The sequence below is a fragment of the Lepus europaeus genome, chromosome 13, assembly GCF_033115175.1.
Source record: "Lepus europaeus isolate LE1 chromosome 13, mLepTim1.pri, whole genome shotgun sequence".
Classification (NCBI taxonomy): domain Eukaryota; kingdom Metazoa; phylum Chordata; class Mammalia; order Lagomorpha; family Leporidae; genus Lepus; species Lepus europaeus.
Window position 1 is genome coordinate 21,862,660 of NC_084839.1, and position 26,083 is coordinate 21,888,742.

General features: G+C 42.7%; 1 protein-coding gene across 9 annotated transcripts in view; it reads left to right on the top strand.

Annotated features, from left to right (window-relative positions):
• Positions 1-26,083, top strand: part of NCOA1 (nuclear receptor coactivator 1) — a 266,512-nt gene that overhangs the window by 232,717 nt on the left and 7,712 nt on the right. For 8 of the 9 annotated variants that reach the window (XM_062209051.1, XM_062209056.1, XM_062209057.1 and 5 more), the window contains 4 exons: positions 7,798-7,899; positions 10,404-10,806; positions 13,695-13,869; positions 21,760-21,943. In XM_062209051.1, coding sequence (XP_062065035.1) covers positions 7,798-7,899; positions 10,404-10,806; positions 13,695-13,869; positions 21,760-21,943 — 864 coding nt within the window. Of the gene's footprint in view, positions 1-7,797; positions 7,900-10,403; positions 10,807-13,694; positions 13,870-21,752; positions 21,944-26,083 lie in introns of those variants that run through there. The other variant, XM_062209060.1, reaches the window with a different exon arrangement.

Consider the following 26,083-nt stretch of genomic DNA (forward strand, 5'->3'; position numbering starts at 1 on the left):
AGTAAAAAAAAAAAAAAAAAAAAGAATAAATCATAATTGAAAACCAGAAAGAAGATCAAAAGAAAAGATATTCCTAAATTGAAAGACTATCATGGGATTCCAATTCAATCCCATCAAGGTTGCATGTACCAATGCCATCCCACTAGTCCATTTGATCAATTTCTGTTCACAATTGATCATAATGATAGGACTAAGAATCAAAGCGATCACATAAACAAGACTAGTGTCTGAAAATACTAACCGATAGAACAAAAAAGGGAGAGAACGATCCAACATGGGAAGTGGGATACACAGCAGACTCATAGAATGGCGGATGTCCTAAACAGCACTCTGGCCCCAGAATCAGCCCTTAAGGCATTCGGATCCGGCTGAAAAGTCCATGAGAGTATTTCAGGCATGGAAAGCCAAGACACTCTGTCAAAAAAAAAAAAAAAAAAAAAAAAAGACCTAAATGAAAGATCTCTGCGAATGAGATCCCAGTGGAAAGAACAGGTCATCAAAGAAGGAGGTACCTTTCTCTGAAGGGAGGAGAGAACTTCCACTTTGACTATGACCTTGTCTAAATATGATCAGAGTCGGTGAACTCGGAAGGCTTCCATAGCCTTGGCAACTCATGATGGGAGCCTAGGGTGGTTACTGGCGCCATAAACTAGAGTGTCAATTTGTTGGGTCAACAACAGGAGTCACTGTGCACTTGCTCCTCATGTGGGATCTCTGTCCTTAATGTGCTATACATTGTGATTTAATGCTATAACTAGTACTCAAACAGTATGTTTCACTTTGTGTTTCTGTGTGGGTGCAAACTGTTGAAATCTTTACTTAATATATACTAAATTGATCTTCTGTATATAAAGAGAATTGAAAATGAATCTTGATGTGAATGGAAGGGGAGAGGGAGCGGGAGAGGGGAGGGTTGCGGGTAGGAGGGAAGTTATGGCGGGGGGGAAAGCCATTGTAATCCATAAGCTGTACTTTGGAAATTTATATTCATTAAATAAAAGTTCAAAAAAAAAGGCTATCACAAAGATGGCAATCATTCTAAAATTAATCATTAAGTTCAGTGGAATTCCAGCAAGATCTCAGCTTGACATTCAACTAATATTAAATTTGTTTCAGTAGCATCAATATAGTTTCGAAGGAAAATGAAGGTAAAATTGTGTTACCAAATACCAAGATATAAAACAAAATCTTAAATAATGTGGAACTAGCATAAGGATAGACAGTTCTACCAGTTAGAACATAATAGCCCATCCCTGGACATATATGGGAACTTAATAAGGGACAGGGGTAGCAATTGGTGGGAAGAGGATTGCCTGTGTAACAAATGCAATAAATATAATGAATTAGATTCTATCTCATACAATACAGAAAAATAAAGTTCTATGGCCGGCGCCGTGGCTTAACAGGCTAATCCTCTGCCTCACGGCGCCGGCACACCGGGTTCTAGTCCCAGTTGGGGCGCTGGATTCTATCCCGGTTGCCCCTCTTCCAGGCCAGCTCTCTGCTATGGCCCGGGAAGGTAGTGGAGGATGGCTCAAGTGCTTGGGCCCTGCTCCCGCATGGGAGACCAGAAGTACCTGGCTCCTGGCTTCGGATCAGCACGATGCACAGGCTGCGGTGGCCATTGGAAGGTGAACCAATGGCAAAAAGGAAGACCTTTCTCTCTGTCTCTCTCTCACTGTCCACTCTGCCTGTCAAAAATAAAAATAAAATAAAATAAAATTCTAGGTGTTTTAGTAACCTAAATGTGAATGTGAGGATCTCTCTATGGCCTCTTTCTAAAAAAATGACATAAAAGGTTAATATTTACATTTGAATTTAAAATGTATAAGATAGAAGACAGCATAAACAAGGTTCCAAGCCAACCCACAGATTGAGAACATACTGGCAAGCCCATATAACCGGGAAAGAGTACATCAGGTTTGTAATGTGGTATTCATAAGGCACTTACGTGATTGGATTCATGTCCCCTCCTCTCCCTCTTCTAAAACACTCAGGCGACTGAGCAAGAATTCATCACAGTGCCCAAGACTTGAGAAGAGACTGAAAGAGACATACTCGAATCTACAACGTAGTTTGTTTCCTTTTAATGAACGTTAAGAAGATCAGTTTAAAATTAGATATGGGAAAACAATTTAAATTTAAAAAATTAAAGGATAGATATGATTTCTTGGCTCTAAGTATATCTCACTGACTGGAATATGGTACACAGGAGTAAAAATATTCTTGACATTTTAAATTTGATTATACTGTATGAGTAGTCCCTAGGTTGGGGAGGGAGATTAAAAACACTCTGAAAACTAGTGTGGTTGCACTGCCTGAAACTTTAAAAAACAACAGAAATGGGGCAGGTTTGTAGCACAGAAGGTTAACCTAATGCTTGGGGTACCCACATCCCATTCTAGAACACTGGTTTAAGTCCCAGATAGTCTACTTCTGATCCAGCTTCCTGCTGTTGCACCTGGCCCTTCTCTGTTGTTCTGCCTCTAAAATAAATTAACCTTTAAAAAAAAAAAACACAGCAAAAATGAAAGGAAAAGCAGGAAATTAGAACATAATATAGGGGCCAGCTCTGTGGCATAATGGGTAAAGCTGCTGCCTGCAGCATATGGGCACTGGTTCAAGTCCCAGCTGCTCTACTTCCAATCCAGCTCTCTGCTGTGGCCTGGGAAAGCAGTGGAGGATGGCCCAAGGCCTTGGACCTCTGCACCCATGTGGGAGACTCGGAAGAGGCTCCTGGCTCCTGGCTTTGGATCGGCTCAGCTCCAGCCATTGAGGCCATCTGGGGAGTGAACCAGCAGATGGAAGCCCTCCCCCCCCCCCGCCTTTTAAATAAATAAATCAATCTTTAAAAATTTTTTTTTAAAAAAGGAACATAATAAAACCATATAAGCCTTTAGGTATAGTGTCTACTTACACCTCAAATGAGCAAAGACCCAAGAAATGCATCCATTATACCAATAAATGACTTTAACAGTTGGATCTGAGAAAAGGACAGCAGCAAAATTAGGTAGATCTACTGCTTGCAGAAGATGGTGTGAAATTGGCTAATGAAAAATAGGATTCTACTTCAGTTTTGTTTTCTTTTTAGCAAAGACTGTACTGTCAAGAGCAGAATTTAAAGAGGGAATAACAGTTGAAACAGATAAATACGGTATACTTCATCACCTTACAACAAGTCCGAATATGTTATGTGTTAGTGTACTGAAGGAATCATGTATCTGTAAAGGAACCACCCTTGATAATTTATATGTATTATAGAAAATAGAAGGGACCTTGTGACCAGCATTGTGGTGCAGCGGGTTAAGCTGCCACCTGCTCTGTTGGCATCCCATATGAGCATCTGTTCAGGTCCTGGCTGCTTCCTGCTAATGTGCCTGGGAAAGCAGTGGAATATAGCCCAAGTCTTCCTGGCTTTGGCATGGGCCAGTTGTGACAATTCTGGGTGTACCCAGTGGATGGAAGATATTTCTCTCTGCCCCCCCAAATCTGTAACTCTGCCTTTCAAATAAATCTTTAAAAAGGAGAGGGGAAGCAGAAGGAGGGAGGGAGGGTGGAAGAGAAGGAAGGAAAAGAGGAAGGGAAAAGGAAAGATAGAAATAGAAGCAAAATGCAGAAAAGTAGATTTCACCTCCGAATTTCTGGCAATGAAAACTATTAGAATAAGTTGCTTTAAAAAACACATTATTGGGGGCCGGCGCCATGGCTCACTTGGCTAATCCTCTGCCTTGCAGTGCCAGCATCCCATATGGGTGCTGGGTTCTAGTTCCAGTTGCTCCTCTTCCAGTCCAGCTCTCTGCTGTGGCCTGGGAGGGCAGTGATGCTCGGGCCCTGCACCCGCATGGGAGACCAGGAGGAAGCACCTGGCTCCTGCTTTCGGATCAACGCAATGCCAGCCGTAGCGGCCATTTGGAGAGTGAACCAACGGAAGGAAGACCTTTCTCTCTGTCTCTCTCTCTCTCACTCTCTAACTCTACCTGTCGAAATATATATATGTAAATAAAAGGAACACATTATTTTGGCAAGATTTTGTGCTCTTGCTGGATCAGACTTTCTCAACATCAACACTTAATTGTTTGGGACTGGGGAGTTGTCCTCTGTGTTGAAGGGTGTTTTACAGCATCCCAGGCCTCTCCCAGCTATACATTTAGTAGCACCCCCTCCTCAGGTTGTCACCTCCAAAAATGTCTTCAGACATTGCTGGTGTTCCTTTGAGGGCAGAACCAGTCCTGGTTGAGAATTTCTGGACTAGATGACCATCTTTAAGGCTTCCTGTAGAAAGATTTCTTGGTAAGGCTTCGGGGAAAAGCCCATTCCAGCAGACCAAGTGACAGCCAGACTGCTCTGTGTACATTCTTGTTTTATATGTGTAGGTGGGGTTTGTATTCTTCCACCAGCCTGAAGTCCAAAATTTTCTTCTGTACTATACAACAGGTGTTTTTTGAAAAATAGTACTCAGTTTATTTTTTTTTAAAGATTTATTTATTTGAAAGAGTTACACAGAGAGGAGAGAGAGAGAGAGAGAGAGAGAGGTCTTCCATCCAATGGTTCACTCCCCAAATGGCTGCAATGGCCGGAGCTGTGTGGATCCGAAGCCAAGAGCTTCCTCTGGTCTCCCACGTGGGTGCAGGGGCCCAAGGACCTGGGCCATCTTCTGCTTTCCCGGGCCATAGCAGAGAGCTGGACAGGAAGTGGAGCAGCTGGGTCTCGAACCGGCACCCATCTCAGTTTATTTTAAAATTTAGGAAAAATTGCATTAGACTTTTTACTTAGTTATGTAACATCCTGTAAATGTGATCGTGCTATTAAATTATTGTTAAGCATATTAAGTATAGTTCATTTATTTTCAGCAAGCCTTTTGATGTGGCTTTTTAAAAATTATTTATTTATTTGAAAGAATTACAGAGAAAGGTAGAGACAGAGAGAGAGGTCTTCCATCTGCCGGTTCACTCCCCAGATGCCCACAACAGCCAGAGCTGCACCAATCCAAAGCCAGGAGCCAGGAGCTTCCTCCGGGTCTCCCATGCGGGTGCCATCCCAGGCCACAGCAGAGAGCTGGATCGGAAGAGGAGCAGCCGAGACTAGAACCAGTGCCCATATGGGATGCTGGCGCTTTAGGCCAGGGCATCCACCCACTGCACCACAGCGCCGGCTCTGATGTGGCCTTTATAGACTTTAAAGAGTACCAACTTCTCCTCCTGCAAAGGCTAATTTTCTTTTAAAGATTTATTTTATTTATTTGAAAGGCAGAGTTACAGAGAGACTTGAACAGGCACCCATATGGGATGCCAGCTTCACAGGCAGAGGCTTTACCCACTACACCACAAGGGTAATATTTCCTGGCCCCCAAAGGCTAATATTTCCAAGGAGGCAAAGATTATAGTGATCCTTTTTGGAAGGCTTCATAGGGGAAAGTTGAGCCTGACCTGGTTGTTAGGAAATGGATAGAATTTGAGTACTCAGAAGGGCCGTGTCGAGGTGGGACTGATGTACACAGTTCTTAGGTTGCACACAGAGTTAAAGGAAGGGAAAAATGTACCAGGGTGATTTCAAGGGAAGAAACCGACTAAGTTTCTTATTCCAGAAAGTGCTTGTAGATTTCCATTGTTTAGAATATTTCCTTCTGTTGAAAAATCATGATACTGCTTAGCAAACATTTTTTCTTTGTCCTCACTCATTTCGTTTTCACATTATCTCACAATTCAAAGAATATATAACGCTGTAAGTTTGTCATCCCAAGTCACACTCTGCCTGCAGTTTTCCTTCTCCTTATCACTAAATATTAATATATTTTCACTCTCCTCATTTCCTTTTCTCTTGTTTTTATACTTGTTCTTTTGGCCTTACATTAACTTCTTGCCAGCTGACATTCTCATTCTTGAGACTCCACTGTGTTTACTTACGATCCTTTCCCCACCTCCTGTCCCTGGGCTGAGGTGGATGTACCCACTGTGTTGCTATAGATGTCTCCATCTATGCAAGTACAGTCCTGTGCATTGCAGTTAAGTGTTGACCTCCGTCACTCAATAGGGAATTCCCAGGAAATAGGAACTTGCTCCCAAGTTGATTAAGTTATCTTAAATATGCAAGTATTTTTGGTTCATCTTTGCAAAATTACCTTGGGTTATTTAAACATGTGTTGGTCTTTTGAGTTTAGGTAGAGTGTAGGTTTTGGAACAAAGCATCTCCTTGACTTTTAAACTATAATGTTGGTATCCTTATTTTTGAAGTGAGTAGGAATGTTTTATCCTATACCACAATTCCTGAAAGTTATAATCTTAATCTTTGTATTATATATTTTTTCCCAAAAAATAATTTGTTTCTCTGAGTCAGAAAGTAAACAAAACTAGAATTAAGAGTTGATCTGTGGCCGGCGCCGTGGCTCAATAGGCTAATCCTCCACCTAGCGATGCCGGCACACTGGGTTCTAGTCCCGGTCGGGGCACCGGATTCTGTCCCGGTTGCCCCTCTTCCAGGCCAGCTCTCTGCTATGGCCCGGGAGTGCAGTGGAGGATGGCCCAAGTCCTTGGGCCCTGCACCCACATGGGAGACCAGGAGAAGCACCTGGCTCCTGGCTTCGGATCAGCGTGGTGTGCTGGCTGCAGTGCGCCGGCTGCGGCAGCCATTGAAGGGTGAACCAACTGTAAAGGAAGACCTTTCTCTCTGTCTCTCTCTCTCACTGTCCACTCTGCCTGTCCAAAAAAAAAAAAAAAAAGAGTTGATCTGTTTGATGATGAGAGATTTAATCATTGTTCATAGTTCTTTGGATTCTCTTATAAATCTTTAATAAGCTTTCAGTTTATGTATAGTGTAATAAATATATTGGTATGTAAATAGTCAATGTGGTTTAAATATGATTTATAAACTACTGTATGAACAAAATAACATTGTTACTATCATCTCTCTGAACAGTTCAATCTTAGCAAATTATTAAGAAATGTCTTGAGCTATAATTTGATTACAAGGAAACCTCACTTCCAGGGATTCTTATTTTATTTCATTGACAGGTAAAATGAAGGCATCCTGTGACCTAGAACCTAATACTGATCTAGACCAGTTTTCCAAATGAATGTTTCATAGATGATTGTTCTGGCAGGTAGATGTTGCTGGTTACAAGTCAGGGAAAAAAGGGCTCGTGATAAATAAGTTTCATAGTAAATCCTCTTCTTGAGATCCACCATGTGCTTTGGACAGTTAAAGGCCCATAAAATTACTGCAGCAATAAATCTGTTTCACCTTGTGTGACCCATCGTTTCCAAGACTTCATCCAGCTCAGCATCCTACTTTCCTGGCACATCTATTAATATCCCGCAGAACAATGTTCTTTAGAACACCAATTTGGGAAATGCTGGTCTAAAGTAATTTTTCTTGTTAAATAAGTGGTCCATTTTTCAGACCATTTGTTTCTTATATAATTCTCTCCAACTAATGAGACCATGTTGCATTTTCCAAAAATATGTAGCTGCCACACATAGTGTCTCCAAGTAAGTGTACCCTCCAAGTACCTTGATTTTCCATTCATTTTTTCAAACATTTATTGTATGTACCCTTCTTGCACACTTGTTGTGTTATTTACAATATTTTAAGATCTAGGGCTAATATTTCTTTTCCTTCATTATTGAACTTATCAATAAATGTTGGGGATTATTAGCCTTCTAGCAAATAAGTGTGGTAAATAATCTTACTAAACTTACAATACCAAAACTTTTTAGAAATCAATTAAAAGTGTGTGTTACTCTATAAGGCTATGTTGTATTCGTGAGTATTAATATATCTCATTATTTCTATTCTCTCTAGTTGATACATCAAAATCGGCAAGCCCTCTTAAATCAGTTTGCAGCAACAGCTCCTGTTGGCATCAATATGCGATCAGGCATGCAGCAACAAATGACACCTCAGGTAATGTGAGAAAGCCAGCGTGAGTATCTCCCCAACCCGGGCAGTGTTTCCTGAAGTATTGACTTGAATGTTTTTGAAATGATCTGTGAGTTGATCTTTTAATGATGTTTGCAGTGTGGTTTAGTTCTAGAATGAATTAATCGTCTGCTTATAATACCTCTTACTGATATTTGATCTAAAGCCAAGAGCTCTTTTTTGGTGTTGTTATTGTCAGTGTTACTGGGTATCAGATGACCAACAGAAGACTCTCGTTGATAAGTTGAATAGCACCAGTCATAAGAAGCCTCTGACAGAAAACTGTGAATGGTACCTGAAACCTGATCAAAACCCAGTCACCTTGCTCAGGTGTCTTTCCAACCCCGTGTGCTCTGCCTGGTCTCAACATCTGCATTTTCTGCCTTTTTTATTTATTTTAAAGCTCCACGTATACTCCGAGCCACTAGAACTGTAAACGTAAAAAGAACTGCGTAGTCTTCTAAATGCTGTCTAGTACTCCCTACTTTACTTCTACACTTACTTTAATATTTTTTCTTCAACTGCTTATTTAACCAAGTTGACACAAAAATTGGGAGATAAGAAATTGAGAGATGATTCAAACAAAACTCTTGTGTCCTCCATAAAATGGACCTAAATGGGTTTGGGGCAGACCCAGGCAAGTCAACACTAATAAAAAGGACAAATATTGACAGAAGCTGCTGGTAAGCAAAGGTATTGGCATCTTCATGGGTCCAGATTTGAGTTTTTCTGTCTCATAAATTGTAAATCTCAGTGTTACCTCATTCAGGGATAATCAGGGTGTCAGGAAACAAGACCTCACTTTTGCAATTCACTTAAAATGATTTCTGTCAGAAAGTCCTATCTCAGTTTCTTCAAGAGTAGACTGGATCTACAGATTGAATGCTCCCTTTCTGAAATGCTTGTATCAAAAGCATTTTAGATTTTGGGTGTTTTACAAGATTTTGGAATATGTGTATTTGCCCAATGAGATAACTTTTTGATAGGAAGGAAACTCACTTCTATTTCACATATACCTTGTACACAGAACCAGAAGGGAATCTCATACAGTAATGTTTGGTGTGCCCATATTTGAACCATGACTCATGCCATTTTGTCACTCAAAATATTTCAAATTGTGAAAGATTTCATATTTCAGGTTTGAGAGTTCAAGATGTTATAAGTTGGCAAGCTTAATCTTAATGGAGCTATATGCTTTAATCAGATCCCCAGTCTGAATTGACATTTTCTGAGGAAGGCTTTATTGCTGTGCCATGTTGCTTTGAATGTTAACCAGAAAAGTGATTTCATCCTAATTTTACCACTTCTTTCCTTATCCAAAATGGTATGATCATTATTATATTAGTTCCACTAATGTCTGGAGTTGTCTTAAGCTGCGATCATTACATAAATAGCGGTTTCCATTTGTTTTTGTCCACTATTTTATTTCTAATTAATTGTTTACTTTTTAAGTGATAATTTGTTAGGCATTGGCTCCTGGATTTTTAGTTCTTCCTTTTTAAGTAGTATTTGTAGGTTTTTGTTTTATAAAGATAGCATGTGTTCATTGTAGATATTCTTGAAAAATACAGAAAAGTAAAATGAAGAATATTTTAATTATTTATAATTACATTTTAACCATATAAGAACGTAGGACAAATTATCTTAGAAAAAGGGGGAAACTGAGTTTCTCTATACTAAAATGCACTAAAGTTTTTGGAAATAACAGAGAAAGTCCCTAACAACGTAATGTCAGATAGGCGTCACCAAGCACACTTTCTCTCCCTGTGGTTCTTCTGACTTCACCATTTGTCCTGACCTGTATTATCATACAATCAATATATGCTTTCTTTGACTTCTGTAGTTAGTTTTATCTGATTTTTAGCTGAAAGTTTAGGTTTAACCCACGGTAATGGTCAGCTGTTTTTTAGTATTTTTCAACTACTTTTAATCTATAGGCCGGCGCCGCGGCTCACTAGGCTAATCCTCCGCCTTGCGGCGCCGGCACACCGGGTTCTAGTCCCGGTCAGGGCACCGATTCTGTCCCGGTTGCCCCTCTTCCAGGCCAGCTCTCTGCTGTGGCCAGGGAGTGCAGTGGAGGATGGCCCAAGTCCTTGGGCCCTGCACCCCATGGGAGACCAGGATAAGCACCTGGCTCCTGGCTTCGGATCAGCGCGGTGCGCCGGCCGCAGCGCGCCTGCCGCAGCGGCCATTGGAGGGTGAACCAACGGCAAAAGGAAGACCTTTCTCTCTGTCTCTCTCTCACTGTCCACTCTGCCTGTCAAAAATTAAAAAATAATAATAATAATAATCTATAAAGTGTACTTAATTCATTTTCCCTCCTGTGATTATTACTTAGGAGGCTTGTGTTCCTCTTCTGTCTTAGCTTCCCCTGTACTATGATAGTTGCTCTATACCGTAGTGCCCCAAGCTATCAGGTTTTGTCCTATCAACTCCCCAGGACAGATAGGGGTTATGATTATAAGTAAAGACTTCTTCCTCCTTTGCAGCCACCCCTGAATGCGCAGATGTTAGCGCAGCGACAGCGGGAATTGTACAGTCAACAGCACCGACAGAGGCAGCTAATTCAGCAGCAAAGAGCCATGCTCATGAGGCAGCAGAGTTTTGGGAACAATCTCCCTCCCTCATCTGGACTGCCAGTTCAAATGGGGAACCCCCGTCTTCCTCAGGGTGCTCCACAGCAGTTCCCCTACCCACCAAACTATGCCACAAATCCAGGCACCCCGCCCGCTTCTACCAGCCCATTTTCACAGCTGGCAGCAAATCCGGAAGCATCCTTGGCCAACCGCAACAGCATGGTGAACAGAGGCATGGCAGGAAACATGGGAGGACAGTTTGGCACTGGAATCAATCCTCAGATGCAGCAGAATGTCTTCCAGTATCCAGGATCAGGTATGAGGTCCCACCTTCATGTCCCTTGTATTGGTAATATACAGTAGTAATGTCCCGGTACAGGTCTCTGTTCCGGTGTGTGTCCACCGACCTTGAGGCAACGTGCTGAAGGGGAAGCATGCTGGTGGGGGATACGTTAGATCCAGGCTCAGCTCTTGCCACACGGTGCAAATGAAAGATCAGAAATGGAAAAACCTCTGGAAGTCAGAAAGTTAGCGGACACTGCAGAGGAAGCTGTAACCATGCAGTGACAAGTTTTGGTGACTCCAATGAGATGTCTGAGATACTCTGCAGAGATTGATTATCCTTAGGTAAATTATCAAAACCAAAAGTCACACAATGAAAAAGCCATATGCAAATTTAGAGCTAATGTACTAAACTCAGTTGTCTGAGGAGGACATGTATTAGATTATCACAGAGGTCTATGAAAGAAAGTGAAAAAGAAAAGAAAATGTATGTGGTACACAAAATGTTAAAAATCCTAGACTAGTCTAAATGATTCCTATAATTTAATCATTCTTGGCTTTCAAGGATAATCCTCAAACCGTTCTGCCATTAAGTGGTATTTTTTTAAGGAACATAACTCAAATAGGTAAAATTTAAAATGTAGAATTATTTTAAAGACAGTCTACATAGAAAGAAAATGATAACCAAACAAGGGAAAAAAAAAAAAAACCTCTAGAAGCATAAATGAATGTTTTCTATACTAAATCACAATTATTTACCAGAGACTAAATAACATATCAGAGGAAGCAGCAAGAAGAAAATGTATAGCTTTATTTATATAATCTTTACCAAATAAAAAAGTAGTGAAACATTTGGTGAAAGAAAAGAACTGAAGAAAGTCTATGGTTGGTCTACTTTCACAGAAAATTTAAAGTTTTTTTAAAAGTGTAGCCTGTAAAAAAAATGAGTATATCAATTACATCTCGGACCAGATTAACCCAAACAGAGAGAAGTCATGTTAACAGTGACAGAACACAGTAGAATATTATACAGATCTACACCAGTACACTTACAAAGATACATTAAGGACATAGAAACATGCTTATGATATATTGACTATAGAAAAAAGCAGGTCACAAAAATTATGCACAATTTTCTAGAGGAACATTTGGAAGAATTATGTTAAATATGAACAACCGAATGATGACATCCTGAGGTCAGTGTTTGGCTCAGCAATTCAAGTCCCTATCAGAGTTTCACCATGCTTTTTGAGGAAATTGTCAGGCTAACCCAAAGATGAAATTGGAAATGCTGAAGACTTAGATTAGCCAAAATGATTCTGAAAAAGAACAAAATTGAATAACTCCTCAGTTTCAAAAATTATTACCCTACAGTTAAGATCAAGACAGCATAGTACTAGTAGAAATTTAAGTATATAGATTTCTGCAGCAGAATAAAACATCCAGAAATAAACTCTTTTATGAACAGTTGATTTTCAGTATAGTTACATTAATGATAAGCACTATCCTAAGTAGAAACAAACTATTGAGAACTGCTACAAAATGATTGAGCCTCAGAAACATTATGCTAAGTGAAAGAAGCCAGATAGGCCAGTGCTGCAGCTCACTTGGCTAATCCTCCGCCTGCGGCGCCGGCACCCCGGGTTCTAGTTCCAGTTGGAGCGCTGGTTCTGTCCTGGTTGCTCCTCTTCCAGTCCAGCTCTCTGTTGTGACCCAGGAAGGCAGTGGAGGATGGCCCAAGTGCTGCACCTGGGCCCTGCACCCGCATAGGAGACCAGGAGGAAGTTGGCTCCTGGCTTCAGATCGGTGCAGCATGCTGGCTGTAGCAGCCATTTGGGGGATGAACCAATGGAAAAGGAAGACCTTTCTCTCTGTCTCTTTCTCTCTCATTGTCTAACTCTGCCTGTCAAAAAGAGAAAAAATGCCAGATACAAAAGACTACATATTACTATATATTTAAATGAATTGTCCCAAAAATGGCATATCTTTAGAGACAGAAAGCAGATCAGTAGTTGCCTGGGACTAAAGGAGGGAGTAGAATTAACTGTAGACACGAGGGAATTTATTTACTAGAAATCGTGGTTAAAATGAGAAAGTTTCATGTCATATAGACTACTTCTCAAAAGATCTTTAAAAAAAAAAAAAAAAAAAAAAGGTAAGAGGAGCCAGAAAGGTACGAAGATGTCAATTAAGACAACTGCAACCCACATCAGAGTACCTGGCTTTGATACGCAGATCCAGCTCCTGACCAGGCCAGCTTCCTGCTAATGCAGTCCCAGGGAGGCAGTGGTGATGGCTGCAGTAATCCAGTTCGTGTCACCCAGGATTGAGTTCCTGGCTCCCAGCTTCCGCCTAGCGCATTCCAGGCCTTGCAGATATTGGAGGAGTGAGCCTGCAAATGGGAGCTGTCTGTCAGCCTATCTGTGGGTGTATGTCTGTCTCTGACTCTCTCTCTGTCTCTCTCTCTCTCTCTCTGCCTCTCAAATAAATGAATAAATAAAAAGATAGGAAAGGGAAAAAGAGCCCATAAGAAAACGAATTAGGAGCGGCAAACAAAGCTTTCCAGTCAGTTTGCATTTTACACAAGTTATTCTTACCTAACTTTTTTTCCTTTTTAAGGTATATTTCTTAGACTTACCATCTATATTCATAAATGTTTTTTACACATAAAAATTCATGTTAGCAAAAAAAAAGAACAGGAAATAAACTGTACTAGGTCCTGCTATATAAATCAGCCTCTTGGTAAATTTATGTCTCTTCACCTGTTTGTACTGAGATTTCCTAATTATTTTAAGGGAATAAATTGTTCTCCCTACTCTTCAATAAAATACTTCTAAGTATATTGTGACAAATCCTTCGGGCTCTTTTATGGGGTTAACAAGTTTATAGTGTACTCACAGATTAATTTGTGTCAATTTGCAGGAATGGTTCCCCAAAGTGAGGCCAACTTTGCTCCATCTCTAAGCCCTGGGAGCTCCATGGTGCCGATGCCAATCCCTCCTCCACAGAGCTCTCTGCTCCAGCAGACCCCACCTGCCTCTGGATACCAGTCACCAGACATGAAGGCCTGGCAGCAAGGAGCCATGGGGAACAACAAGTAAGGGGCAGTCTTTGTGTTCACACATCCCTGGTACTCTGCAGCACGTAGGAACAGCCGTGCCTTCACGGGCTGACTGAATTTTCAGTCTAAATAGAAGGTGATTGGTTCCTGCTATTTGCATAAGGAAGAGCTGAATTTCATGGTATCAGCAAAGGAACATATGTTTAAAGTGTTGAAGAATCAAATCATTTGTGATTTGTGTGTTTACAATGTAGAAAAAGAAAAGTAGTTTATGGCCTTTTTGGCCTACCCCCAGCACACCTGAAGAATATGATCTTGTTAATTATGCTATCTTCCTGGAGTAGATGTAGAAATGGGTGCTTAAGCCACCTCCTTGCCTTCCATGTGGGCACTAGATTGAGTTCTGACTGCTCAACTTCCAATCCAGCTCCCTGCCAATGTGCCTGGGAAAGCAGCTGAGGACTGCCCCAAGTGCTTGGCTCCTGCACCCGTGTGGGAGACCCAGATGAAGCTCCTGGCTTCAGCTTTGCCCAGCCCCAGCTGTTGCAGTGTGAACCAGTGGATGGGGGGGGGGGGGGGTGTCTCTCTCTCTCCCTCTGTCCCTCCCTCCCTCTCTTTCTCTGTAACTCTGCCTTTCAAATAAGTAAAATAAATCTTTTTTTTTAAAAGTCTATATGAGGAAACTTACAAATTTTAGATTATCTAAAGCAAGAATGGCAGACTGCTACAATACAGTAGAGCTGTAGTGGACACACATTGTGTGTACTTGAGAGTTGTAGAAAAACAGCAAAAGCTCCTAAGGCTTCTTGGGTCCTTCTTACCTTTTTAAGTCTCTAGAATTCCAGAGGCCTCAACTTACCCATAGTGCCTAGAATTATCTCAAATGTCACTTTCCTCCAAACCCTGGCTTGCTAAACTTTTCACACATCACTTGGATTTCATCAGGATTTTAATTTGGTTATGTCTTGGCTCTAATGACAGGGAAGCCATTTGATCTGACAGCATAATAAGTGAGGCAGTTAAAGTTGAAAACATGAGACCATATTCTTGTTTAAAGTTCATTGAAAGGTGAGAGAGGAAATCTTCCTGTTAGAGAACTGTGTGGCTCCCAGTAAGGACCATGTTTAATTGGGTAGAAGTAGAACCATCTCTGTAGCACTCGGAAGGCATTGAGTCTCCTTATGTGTTCTAATTCCAGCTTCATGAACGCAGAGGTGATTCTGAGGCCACCATTGTTGAGTACTCTCCACTCCCTTGTCCAGCTCTCTTTGTTGCACTTGAGCCTGGCAAAGTTCTCCCTGATGAAATCTAAGCTCTTGCTCCACACCTGCACATAAGCACTTAAATATGGCTTGAGGGGCAGCTGTTGGGGCAACAGCGAAGATGCTGCTTGGGACATCTGCAGCCTATATTGAGCGCCTGATTTGATACCTGGCTCCTCTGCTTCCAACCCAGCTTCCTGCTAATGCACATCCTGGGGGGCAGCAGAGATGGCTCAAGTGCTTGGGTCCCGGCCACCCATGTGGGAGTTCCTGGCTCCTAACTTCACCTGGCCCAGTTCCGGCTACTGTGTGCATTGGGGGGTAAACCAGTAGATGGAGGATCCATACCTCTGTCATCCACCTCTCTCTCCCTGACTCCCCCAACCCTTGCTTTTCAAATAAAGTATGTATATATACATATACATATATGCATACATAAGTGTATATATATATATATATATATATGGCTTACAAGAAACCCAGTCATACTGATGAGTTTCACTAGCTTTTTTTTAAGATTTACTCATATTTTTTAAAAAAAGAGATTTACTCATTTTTATTTGAAAGGCAGAGTTACAGAGAGAGAGATCTTCCATCTGCAGTTTCAATGGCTGGGCCTGGGCCAGCCATGTGGGTGGCAGGGGCCCAAGAACTTGGGCCATTTTCCACTGCTTTTTCCAGGCATATTAGCAAGGAGATAAATTGGAAGCAGAGAATTGTTGCTCATATGGGATGTCAGCTTTGCAAGCAGTGCTTAATCCACTGTGCCACAATGTTGGCCCCACAATATCCTATTCCTCTGCTCCCCTTTGCAGTTGAATTCCTTGAGACTATACCTCCCTCCCTTCTGGCCTCTCCTTGTTGAACCAGTCAGGCTTTCATCCCTACCACTGTGCAAACATGTTCTTGTCAAGGTGATTATGTCCTCTGCGATCAAATGCAATGCTTGTCAGTGCATCTGAAATATTTCTTGAAGCTCCTTCTCTATTTGGTTTATTTTAAAATATATATATATTTTATTTATTTGAAAGAGTTAGAGATGGAGAGACAGAGAGAGAGGTCTTCCATCCGCTGGTTCACTCCCCAGATGGGCACAATGGCCAGAGCTGTGCCGATCTGAAGCCAGGAGCCAAGAGCATCCTCCAGGTCTCCCATGTGGGTACAGGGGCTCAAGGACTTGGACCATCTTCTACTGCTATCCCAGGCCACAGCAGAGAACTGGATCAGAAGAGAAGCAGCCAGGACTAGAATCAGCGCCCGTATGGGATGCCGGCGCTTCAGGCCAGGGCTTTAACCCACTGCACCACAGTGCTAGTCCCCTCCATTTGGTTTCTGAAACAACAACTTTCTGTCTTGAGAAAGGCAGCCCCTGTGTTTGTGACTCCCAGGTTCCTGCTGCGCAGCCCAGACAGCCACCCTGAACACCCCACTGCATGTCCCACTGTCTGCCTGACATTTCCACTTAGAAGTCTGGTAGGCATCTCAAACCTAACATGACAGAAACTGAAGTGACATCTCTAAAACCTCGCCGCCTGCCTTTGCTCTGTCTCAGTAAATGGCAGATCTGTTCTTCCAGTTTTTCAGAAGAAAATTTTTTTTCTTTTTCTCACATCAAACGCATCAGCAAATCACGTCAGCTTCTTAGAAACTGCCTTCGTACTGTTCCACTTGCTTTGTAATACAAGCCACCATCATCTTTTTTCTGTACCGCTGTAGTTGACTCTTGTCTCCCTTTTCCACCCTTGCTCCCCTGTGGATTGATCTCTACCTGGTAGCCAGAGTGATGCCTTTAAAACATGTGTGCTAACTGAAATCCGGCCTAGGCCTCTAAAGCTTTGTATCCCCAATGGCCTCTGCGCTCATCTGCTGTTCTCATCACTCACTCTGCCACGTTGACTTCTGTCCATTCTGTTCCTCACATGTACCAAGCACCTTGCAAACTCAAGCCTCTGCATTTTTCAGTCCCTCTGAAGTCCCTCTGAAGTCCCTCTGAAGTCCCATCTTCTTTCCTAAGTGGCCATATGGTTTGCTCTCTCACACTTCAAGTCTCTCCTTAAATGTTGCCTTATTACACTTCGCTAACCATCATTTCTGAAAATGCATTATCCACCCTGGTCCCTCCTTTCCATGCTTTATTGTTCTCCGTAGTGATTAACCCCTGTGGTAGTCATTATAATTATGGTCTGTCTCCTCCAAGTAGAATATAAGCATCATAAGAGTGAAGACTTTAGGGCCAGCACTGAGGCACAGCAGGTTAACCCACCGTGTGGGTACCTGCATCCCATATGGACCCCAGTTCACATCCCAGCTGCTCCACTTTGATCCAGCTCCCTGCTAATGTGCCTGGGGAGCCAGCACAGGATGACCCAAGTCCTTGGACCCCTGCATTCAAGTGGGAGATCCGGAAGAGGTTCCTGAATTTCACCTGGCCCAGCCCTGACCCTTATGGCCATTTGGGGGAGTGAGCCAGTGAATGGAAGACCTCTCTCTCTCTCTCTCTCTTTCTTTCTCCCACTATCCCCACCCCACCCACCCCCGCCTTTCAAAAAAAGTGAAGATTTTGTTTCTGTTCACTCTGTGTCTCCATCCTCTAGAACAGATGCAGACCTCCATATACAACTATGAAAAGGACGAGTGCAGAGACTCCTATTCCTGAGCCCTTGTTGGATTCCAAGTGTGGATGCAGGGTTTCACCGTATTTTAGTAGTTTCTGTGAACTTTAATAGTCCCAAATCACTTGGGATAGAAAATAATTGCCACCAGCTCTTAACACATAAACCTTTACTTATATTTAGTTCATGTATAGAAGCTTATGAACATGGCAGCCTATATTAGCACGTTGACCACTAGAGATGGTAGCCACTCGTTGTCCCTGCCACACGGTTCAGGCTACTGCAGGGAACATGGAGAAGCAGCCTCTGCTGCCTGATAACCAAGAGTCTCACTGGTGATGGCTGTAGGTTAGAGAGAAGTAAGAAATATAGCAGTCAGAAAGCCAGTGAGTAGAGTGATGTGATGCTCAGAGACAGTTATTTTTTGTTACCTGTCTGGTGACAAGAGAGAAAAAATTAACCCAAACTGAGTCTTGGAAGTGGGTGGTGTTTCTGTGAAGCAAGGAAGTCCTGTTTTTTGTCCTTTTCTTGCTCAGAATTGTTTGACCAATGACTTCTCCCTGTACAGTAGTCTCCCCTTAAGCCAGGTTTCGCTTTCTGAATTCAACTGTGCTACTGTGCTCTGAAAATATGAGATGGAAGGGTCCAGAAATAAACTATTGATATGTTTTCCTTTGTACGCCACCCTTAGAAGCCAGATAGAATCTCCTGCCACCCTGCTGCACCCTACCCAGGACATGAGTGATCTCTTTATCCTGGGTATCCATGCTGTATGTTTTGAGAGGAAGAGAAAGACTCCATTCACATTACCTATAGTATAGTGTGCTGTAAAAATTGTCTTATTTTATAGTTACTGTTAATCTCTTACCTTGCCTAATTTATACGCTCAACATTGCACACAGTGTGTGCAGGAAGAAGCATGGTATATGCAGGGCTGAATACTCCCACGGTTTCAGGCTTGCAATTGCATACTCCCGAGGTAAAGGGAAGTAACTGTAATATCTGTGGGACCCACTGTGGGCCAGGGTCCTCAGCCTTCTCTTTAGCTCCATGTATAGGGGCTGCCAGACCCCTGGTGCTATCCTAACAAAACTCTGATCACTGCCACCGGGCAGGCGGAATAGAGAGTGAGGGAAAGGTCCTGTGGGCTTTGGGCTTACAGTACCAGTGAGCCCAGCTGTCCTTTCCAGGGCCTGGGACAGCAGTGGAACTGTTAGCAGGATCAGCTTGAGAGATTTAAGCTAATATATAGTCTCAACTATAAATATGGAAGGCAGGTAAGCCCTCAGCTTTTTCAGTAAGTATGACATCATTGCAGTCCTTGAGCTTCCCCATGTGTTACCTTCCAGAGCCTTGCTCCTCACAGTGTGGTTTGTGTTATCAGCTGGCAAATGATCATTGTCCAAGGCAGAAACCTTCTCATTAGGAAAAGGGCATAAATTAATAGTTTGTTGTTGTTGTTACCTTTAGTTGGAAGCATACACACTGTGTGGAGTTTAATGGCCCACAGATGTATTGTTGACCATTTTCTAACATATAATCTTCTGTGACTGTTTATGTTTTATAATTACCTGGGGGAGAAATTTGCTACTTTGCTTCACACATGATGAATAGGCTGTTTGTTGGCCTGTTAATTTCTGTGTGATTGCCTTCATCTAGCAGCTATAAATGGCAGAACACCCTGTTTACCACCTAAGAACCTGCTAGGAATAGAGAAGCCATTGAGGAGGGAAACTGCTCTTGAATTAAAATTCTAAAATGGGTGGAATTTTACCAGCAGCTTATTGTTAACAATTGTTATAGACTCATAAAATATTCAGTGTTTTGAAGAATTTTGGGAAGACAAAGTTTGTATCATTTTCCTTTAGATGTGTATCTCTTGTTTCAGGATTGAAATATACAGTGTCAAGTTGAATTTTCATGGAGTTTATTCCATACTGTTCTCCCTCCTAACATTTGAGATCTTTGGCATAGCAACAGTCCAGAACTTGGCCATGAAGAAGAAATTCAGTAAACCAAGTGCTCTAAAAATCATAATTGTCCTTGTATTTCACTTCTTGGGAAAAAACATGAAGCTGTGTTCAATTCTGAACAGATCTTTGAAAACTTTAAAAACATTAAATTTTACAAGTAAGGAGCAAGTGTCTGGCCTTCTGAGTAACACACACATTCCATATTGGAGTGCGTGGGTTCAGCACCCAGCTCCAGCTCCCGACTGGCTTCCTGCTCCTGCGGCCGCCCAGGAAGCCTGGGGATAGCCTGGTAATTGGTTCCCGCTACCCATGTGAGACACCTGAATTGAGTTCCTGGCTCCTGGCTCCTGGCTCCTGGCTCGAGGCCCAGCCCCTGCCTGGCCTGTCTTTTCAAGTAAATACATTTAATTTTTAAATAAATAAATATATATATATATATATTTTTTTTTTTTTGACAGGCAGAGTGGACAGTGAGAGAGAGACAGGGAGAAAGGTCTTCCTTTTTGCCGTTGGTTCACCCTCCAATGGCCGCCGCGGTAGCGCGCTGCGGCCGGCGCACCGCGCTGTTCCGATGGCAGGAGCCAGGTGCTTATCCTGGTCTCCCATGGGGTGCAGGGCCCAAGAACTTGGGCCATCCTCCACTGCACTCCCTGGCCACAGCAGAGAGCTGGCCTGGAAGAGGGGCAACCGGGACAGGATCGGTGCCCTGACCGGGACTAGAACCCGGTGTGCCGGCGCCGCAAGGCGGAGGATTAGCCTGTTGAGCCACGGCGCCGGCCTAAATAAATAAATATATTTTCAAATAATAAAAAACTTCTGATTTCTCTTATTTTATAACAAGTTGAAAGCAGCCAGAAACTGAAACCTTGAGAAGTGACATCAAGCTGTAAGACATTGAATGAAAGCTCTCAAAATTAAAATGTGCAAAAATAGTTAGAAATCTTCCTTTCTTTATACCTCCAAAAAATGTGATTCACTATTGCTGGAGCAAGACTCAATTGTCAGTTTTCTTTTAGGAGATCTCTGGACTACAGAAAACACTGACATAGATATAGTAAAATGTATATAAAAACGAAAGTCTGAACACGTCAGTTGCCTGCACTAAGTAGTAACTCATGAACATAATTCATTCATTCACCAGGTGTGACACACAGCGCCTGCACTATGTCACTTAATAGTGGAGAGAAGGAATGAGTGGAGCAAGGCACCAGCATTCCCTTCATGCATTAAGTCTATGCGGATACATAGGCAATCGCAATATAAGAATATTATCATTGACTCCTTCATTCCTCTATTAATTCATTCAACAAGCTTTATTGAGAATATGTGCCTGATACTTTACTTAAATAGTACATGCTCTGCTTTTGTTTTTGTTTTTTAAGGTTTCTTTATTTACTTGAAAGAGTTACAGAGAGGCAGAGGCAGAGAGAGGTCTTTCATCCACTGGTTCACTTCCCAGATGGCCACAACAGCCAGAGCTGTGCCAATGTGAAGCCAGGAACCAGGAGCTTCTTCCGAGTCTCCCTCACAGGTGCAGGGCCTAAGGACTTGGGCCATCTTCTGCTTTCCCAGGCCATAGCAGAGAGCTGGATCAAAAGTGGAGCAGCCAGGTCTTCAACCAGCGCCCATATGGGATGCCAGCACTGCAGGCAGTGGCTTTACCCACTATACCACAGCGCCAGCCCCACATGCTCTGTTTAAGAGAATGAACTAGTATAACAAATTTTAGAATGGTTTTAATGATTAAATGGGTAAACTTCAGTTACCTAGAACATTTACTTATGTGGAAAACATTCTTTCTTAATTGTTCAGCTAACTGGGGCTGAGCATCTCAGATATTCAGCCAGATAGTTATAATTGAAATGAGCTCTTTTTAGTCATTTAGCCCACTGGGCAAACTTCAAGATGTTTCTGAATTATATCTAACTCTTATATATTGTAATAAGATACAATTGTATGTATAATGTAAGAATGTAAAGTATTTCATTTAGAATTCTAGTAATTTTGAAACAGACCCTGTCACATTATCCCTGTGTTCATGATCAGTGGATGTAATCTGGATTGTTTTTGAGTTAACAGTGTGTTCAGTCAAGCTGTCCAGAACCAGCCCGCACCTGCACAGCCTGGAGTTTACAACAACATGAGCATCACCGTGTCCATGGCAGGTGGAAACACAAGTGTTCAGAACATGAATCCAATGATGGGCCAGATGCAGATGAGCTCTTTGCAGATGCCAGGGATGAACGCCGTGTGCCCTGAGCAGGTGAGTGCACGCTGGCACCCCCCTCCACACAGCCACCACACCCCTCCCAGCTCCCACAGTGTGCCCTGAGCAGGTGAGTGCACGCTGGCACCCCCTCCACACAGCCACCACACCCCTCCCAGCCCACAGTGTGCTCTGTGCACGGCTGGCACCCCTCTCCACACAGCCACCACACCCCTCCCAGCTCCCACAGTATGCCCTGAGCAGGTGAGTGCACGCTGGCACCCCCCTCCACACAGCCACCACACCCCTCCCAGCTCCCACAGTGTGCTCTGTGCACGGCTGGCACCCCCCTCCACACAGCCACCACACCCCTCCCAGCTCCCACAGTGTGCCCTGAGAAGGTGAGTGCACGCTGGCACCCCCTCCACACAGCCACCACACCCCTCCCAGCTCCCACAGTGTGCCCTGAGCAGGTGAGTGCACGCTGGCACCCCCCTCCACACAGCCACCACACCCCTCCCAGCTCCCACAGTGTGCTCTGTGCACGGCTGGCACCCCCCTCCACACAGCCACCACACCCCTCCCAGTTCCCACAGTGTGCTCTGAGCAGGTGAGTGCACGCTGGCACCCCCCTCCACACAGCCACCACACCCCTCACAGCTCAGTTCTCCACAGAAAATCAGGTTTGTTTGACAACGGCTTACCGGAAACAACCATGCTTCTTTATTCTGTCCCACCATCTTTTGAAAATTACTGTCCTTGAGATATAAAATGGAAATTTTTGACAAGCTTTATAAACCAGATGTTAGACTCACGAGATTTTAGGTTTATTGTAAAATGGTACGTACATTAACTTGGAATACTCCTTTCTGCTCTAAACACATTTCCATCATTCCAAACTTTTAACTCAAGAAACATTTATTCAACATTTACTGTGAACAAAGATAGCTCTGTGTAACAAACTGAGGAGACACAGTATGAAAAAATAATATCAGTTGAATATTAGGGCAAAAAAATTGTATAAGAGATGAATCCCCTGGGATGATACATATTTTTTTTGTCAGGTAAGTGGTGTGTGCAGATGACTAATGAGGGCTTGATAGAAACAGAGCCTGATTAGGAAGACCATCATGGAGAAGTTGCCTTAAGAAAGAGTACCTGGGGGCTGGCGCTGTGGTGTAGCAGGATAGGCTGCTCACTGCAGCACAGGCATCCCATATGGGCCCTGCTACACTTCCAATCTGGCTCCTTGCTAGTGTACCTGGGAAAGCAGTGGAAGATGGCCTGGTGCTTGAGCCCCTGCACCCATATGGAGACCTGGAAGAAGCTCCAGGCTCCCGGCTTCAGCCTGGCCCAGCCATGGCTGTTGTGGCTATTTTGGGAGTGAACCAGCAGTAGGAAGACCTCTCTGTGTCTCTCTCTCTTTCTCTTTCTCTCTCTCTCTCTCTCTCTCTCCCTTCCTCCCTCCCTCCCTCTCCTTCTCCCTCTCTCCCTGTAGCTCTGCCTTTCAAATAAATAAATCTTTTTTAAAAAACAAAAAAGAGGATTGAAAAGAACTTTGAAGTTATCACAGCACAACCTAGGCAGAAGTAAAGGTTGAAAAGCTTCGTGAAAGTTATCGGGACATCTGATATCTGTATTGTATGAAAGCAGAATGTGTGATGAGGATGCCGTGCTGAGTGTTGGGCATTTATCCTGGAGCCTCCTGCAGCTTTGGGAAGAGAGCTGGTAAATGAAAAGTAATCATTAAGAAGCTTATTGGTATGACTCTCTGTAGTCACTAGCCTAAGATAGTGTTTCACACCAGCAACCACATTAGACAGTGGTGGCTAGACCATTTCCATGCTGCCATAATTTACAACAAGGCTTAAAAATACATAAACATTGATTACTTTTCATATAGAATTCCTTTTTGATGTGATTTTTTAAAACAAAACAAAAGCAAAAAGCCCTTTTCCCCAGTAAGCCAAATAAGGTGGCAGTGGGGGGAACTTAATGATCTTTATTCTTATAGCAAAATTAAAGTAGTATTGAGGCCAATGCTGTGGCACAGTAAGTTAAGCCATGGCCAGCAACGCCAGCATCCCATATGGGTGCTGGTTCAAGTCCCAGCTGCTCCACTTCCAATCCAGCTTCCTAATAATGTAACCAGGAGGGCAGCAGAAGCTGGCCCAGGTACTTGGGCGTCTGCCACCCATGTGGGAGACACAGATAAAGCTCCTGGCTCCTGGCTGTTGCAGCCATTTGGGGAGTGAAACAGCACTTGAAAGATCTTCCTCTCTCTCTCTCCCTGTCTCTCTGGCTCTCTGTAGCGCTGACTTTCAAGTAGATAAATAAATCTAAGAAGAAAAAAAAACTTAAAGGCATATGTAAGGCAGTTTTATATCCTTGTTGTTATCTTATTGTTCTGAAGTTATTAAAAATAGCAACTATTTCCATTAGGTTAAAGTAAAATAAATACATAATTAGGTAAAAACAATATATATAACTTGGGTTTCTTATGTCATTAGATCTTGCTTTTTTTTTTAAGATTTATTTTATTTATTTAAAAGAGTTACAGAGAGAGGTAGAGACAGAGAGAGAGGTCTTCCATCTGATGGTTCACTCCCCAATTGGCTGCAACAGCCAGAGCTACGCTGATCCGAAGCCAGGAGCCAGGAGCTTCTTCCAGGTCTCCCACGCAGCTGCAGGGGCCCAAGGACTTGGACCATCTTCCACTGCTTTCCCAGGCCATAGCAGAGAGCTGGATTGGAAGAGGAGCAGCCAGGACTAGAACTGGCACCCAAATGGGATGCCGGCACTCCAGGCCAAGGCTTTAACCCACTGCACCACAGCGCCAGCCCCATATCTTGCTTTTTTGTTCAGTTCAAATATCTCTGTATTTCCATTGGAATGCTTAGTCCATTTACATTTAATATGGTTACTGATATGGTTGGATTTAAATATCCCATCTCTTTTTTTTTCCTTTGTCCTACCTTTTGCCTTTTTTTTTTAATTGAATACTTTTATTCATTTTATCACCTTTGTTGGCTTATCAGCTATACATAATTATTTTCGGCTGGCGCTGTGGCTTAATAGGCTAATCCTCCGCCTTGCGGCGCTGGCACACCGGGTTCTAGTCCCGGTTGGGGCACCGGATTCTATCCCTGTTGCCCCTCTTCCAGACCAGCTCTCTGCTATGGCCCGGGAAGGCAGTGGAGGATAGCCCAGGTTTGGGCCCTGCACCCGCATGGGAGACCGGGGGAGGCAGCTGGCTCCTGGCTTTGGATCAGCGAGATGCACCGGCCGCAGCGGCCATTGGAGGGTGAACCAAAGGCAAAAAAGGAAGACCTTTCTCTCTGTCTCTCTCTCTATCCACTCTGCCTGTCAAAAAGAAAAAAATAATAATAATTATTATTTTCTTACTTTAATGGTTGCTGTAGAGTTTCTAATATACATATCTTTCACTTACCATAGTCAGTCTTCAAGTGATATTATATCATTTCATGTATATTGTATCATTTCATGTTCTTATAGAACCTCATGACAGTATATTTTTATTTTTCCCTACTTGTGCTATTGTTTTCACAAATGTTACACCTATATACATTATATACCCCACAATACATTGTTATATTAGTTAAAAAATTGTTTTTTAAATTTTAATAAAAGTTTTATATTTATTCATGTAATCAACACTTCTAGTTTTCTTTATTCTTTTGTGTAGTTTTTCTATCTGATATCATTTTTCTTCTCCTTGAAGATTTCCTTTAAGATTTTTTTATAGTGCAGGTCTTCTGATAATAATTTAGCTTTTATGTGTCTAAAAGTCTTTATTTTACCTCCATCTTTGAAAGACTTTTCGCTGGATTCTAGGTTGTCAGTTTTAGCTTTTACTACTTTAAAGATGTTACTGTAATGCCATATTTCTGATGAGATATCCTTGGTCATTTTGTCCTTGTTTCTTTGTGTATGATTGGTTCCCCACCCCCCCACCGCCACTGCAGATTTTTCTTTGTATAACTCTTTTTTTTTTTTTTTAAAGATTTATTTATTTGTTCGAAAGGCAGAGTCACAGAGAGGCAGAAAGAGAGAGAGGTCTTCCATCAAGCTAGTTCACTCCCCGGATGGCCACAACGGCTGGTGCGCGATCCAAAGCCAGGAGCCAGGAGCTTCTTCTGGTTTTCCAGAAGGGGCCCAAGCACTTGGGCCATCTTC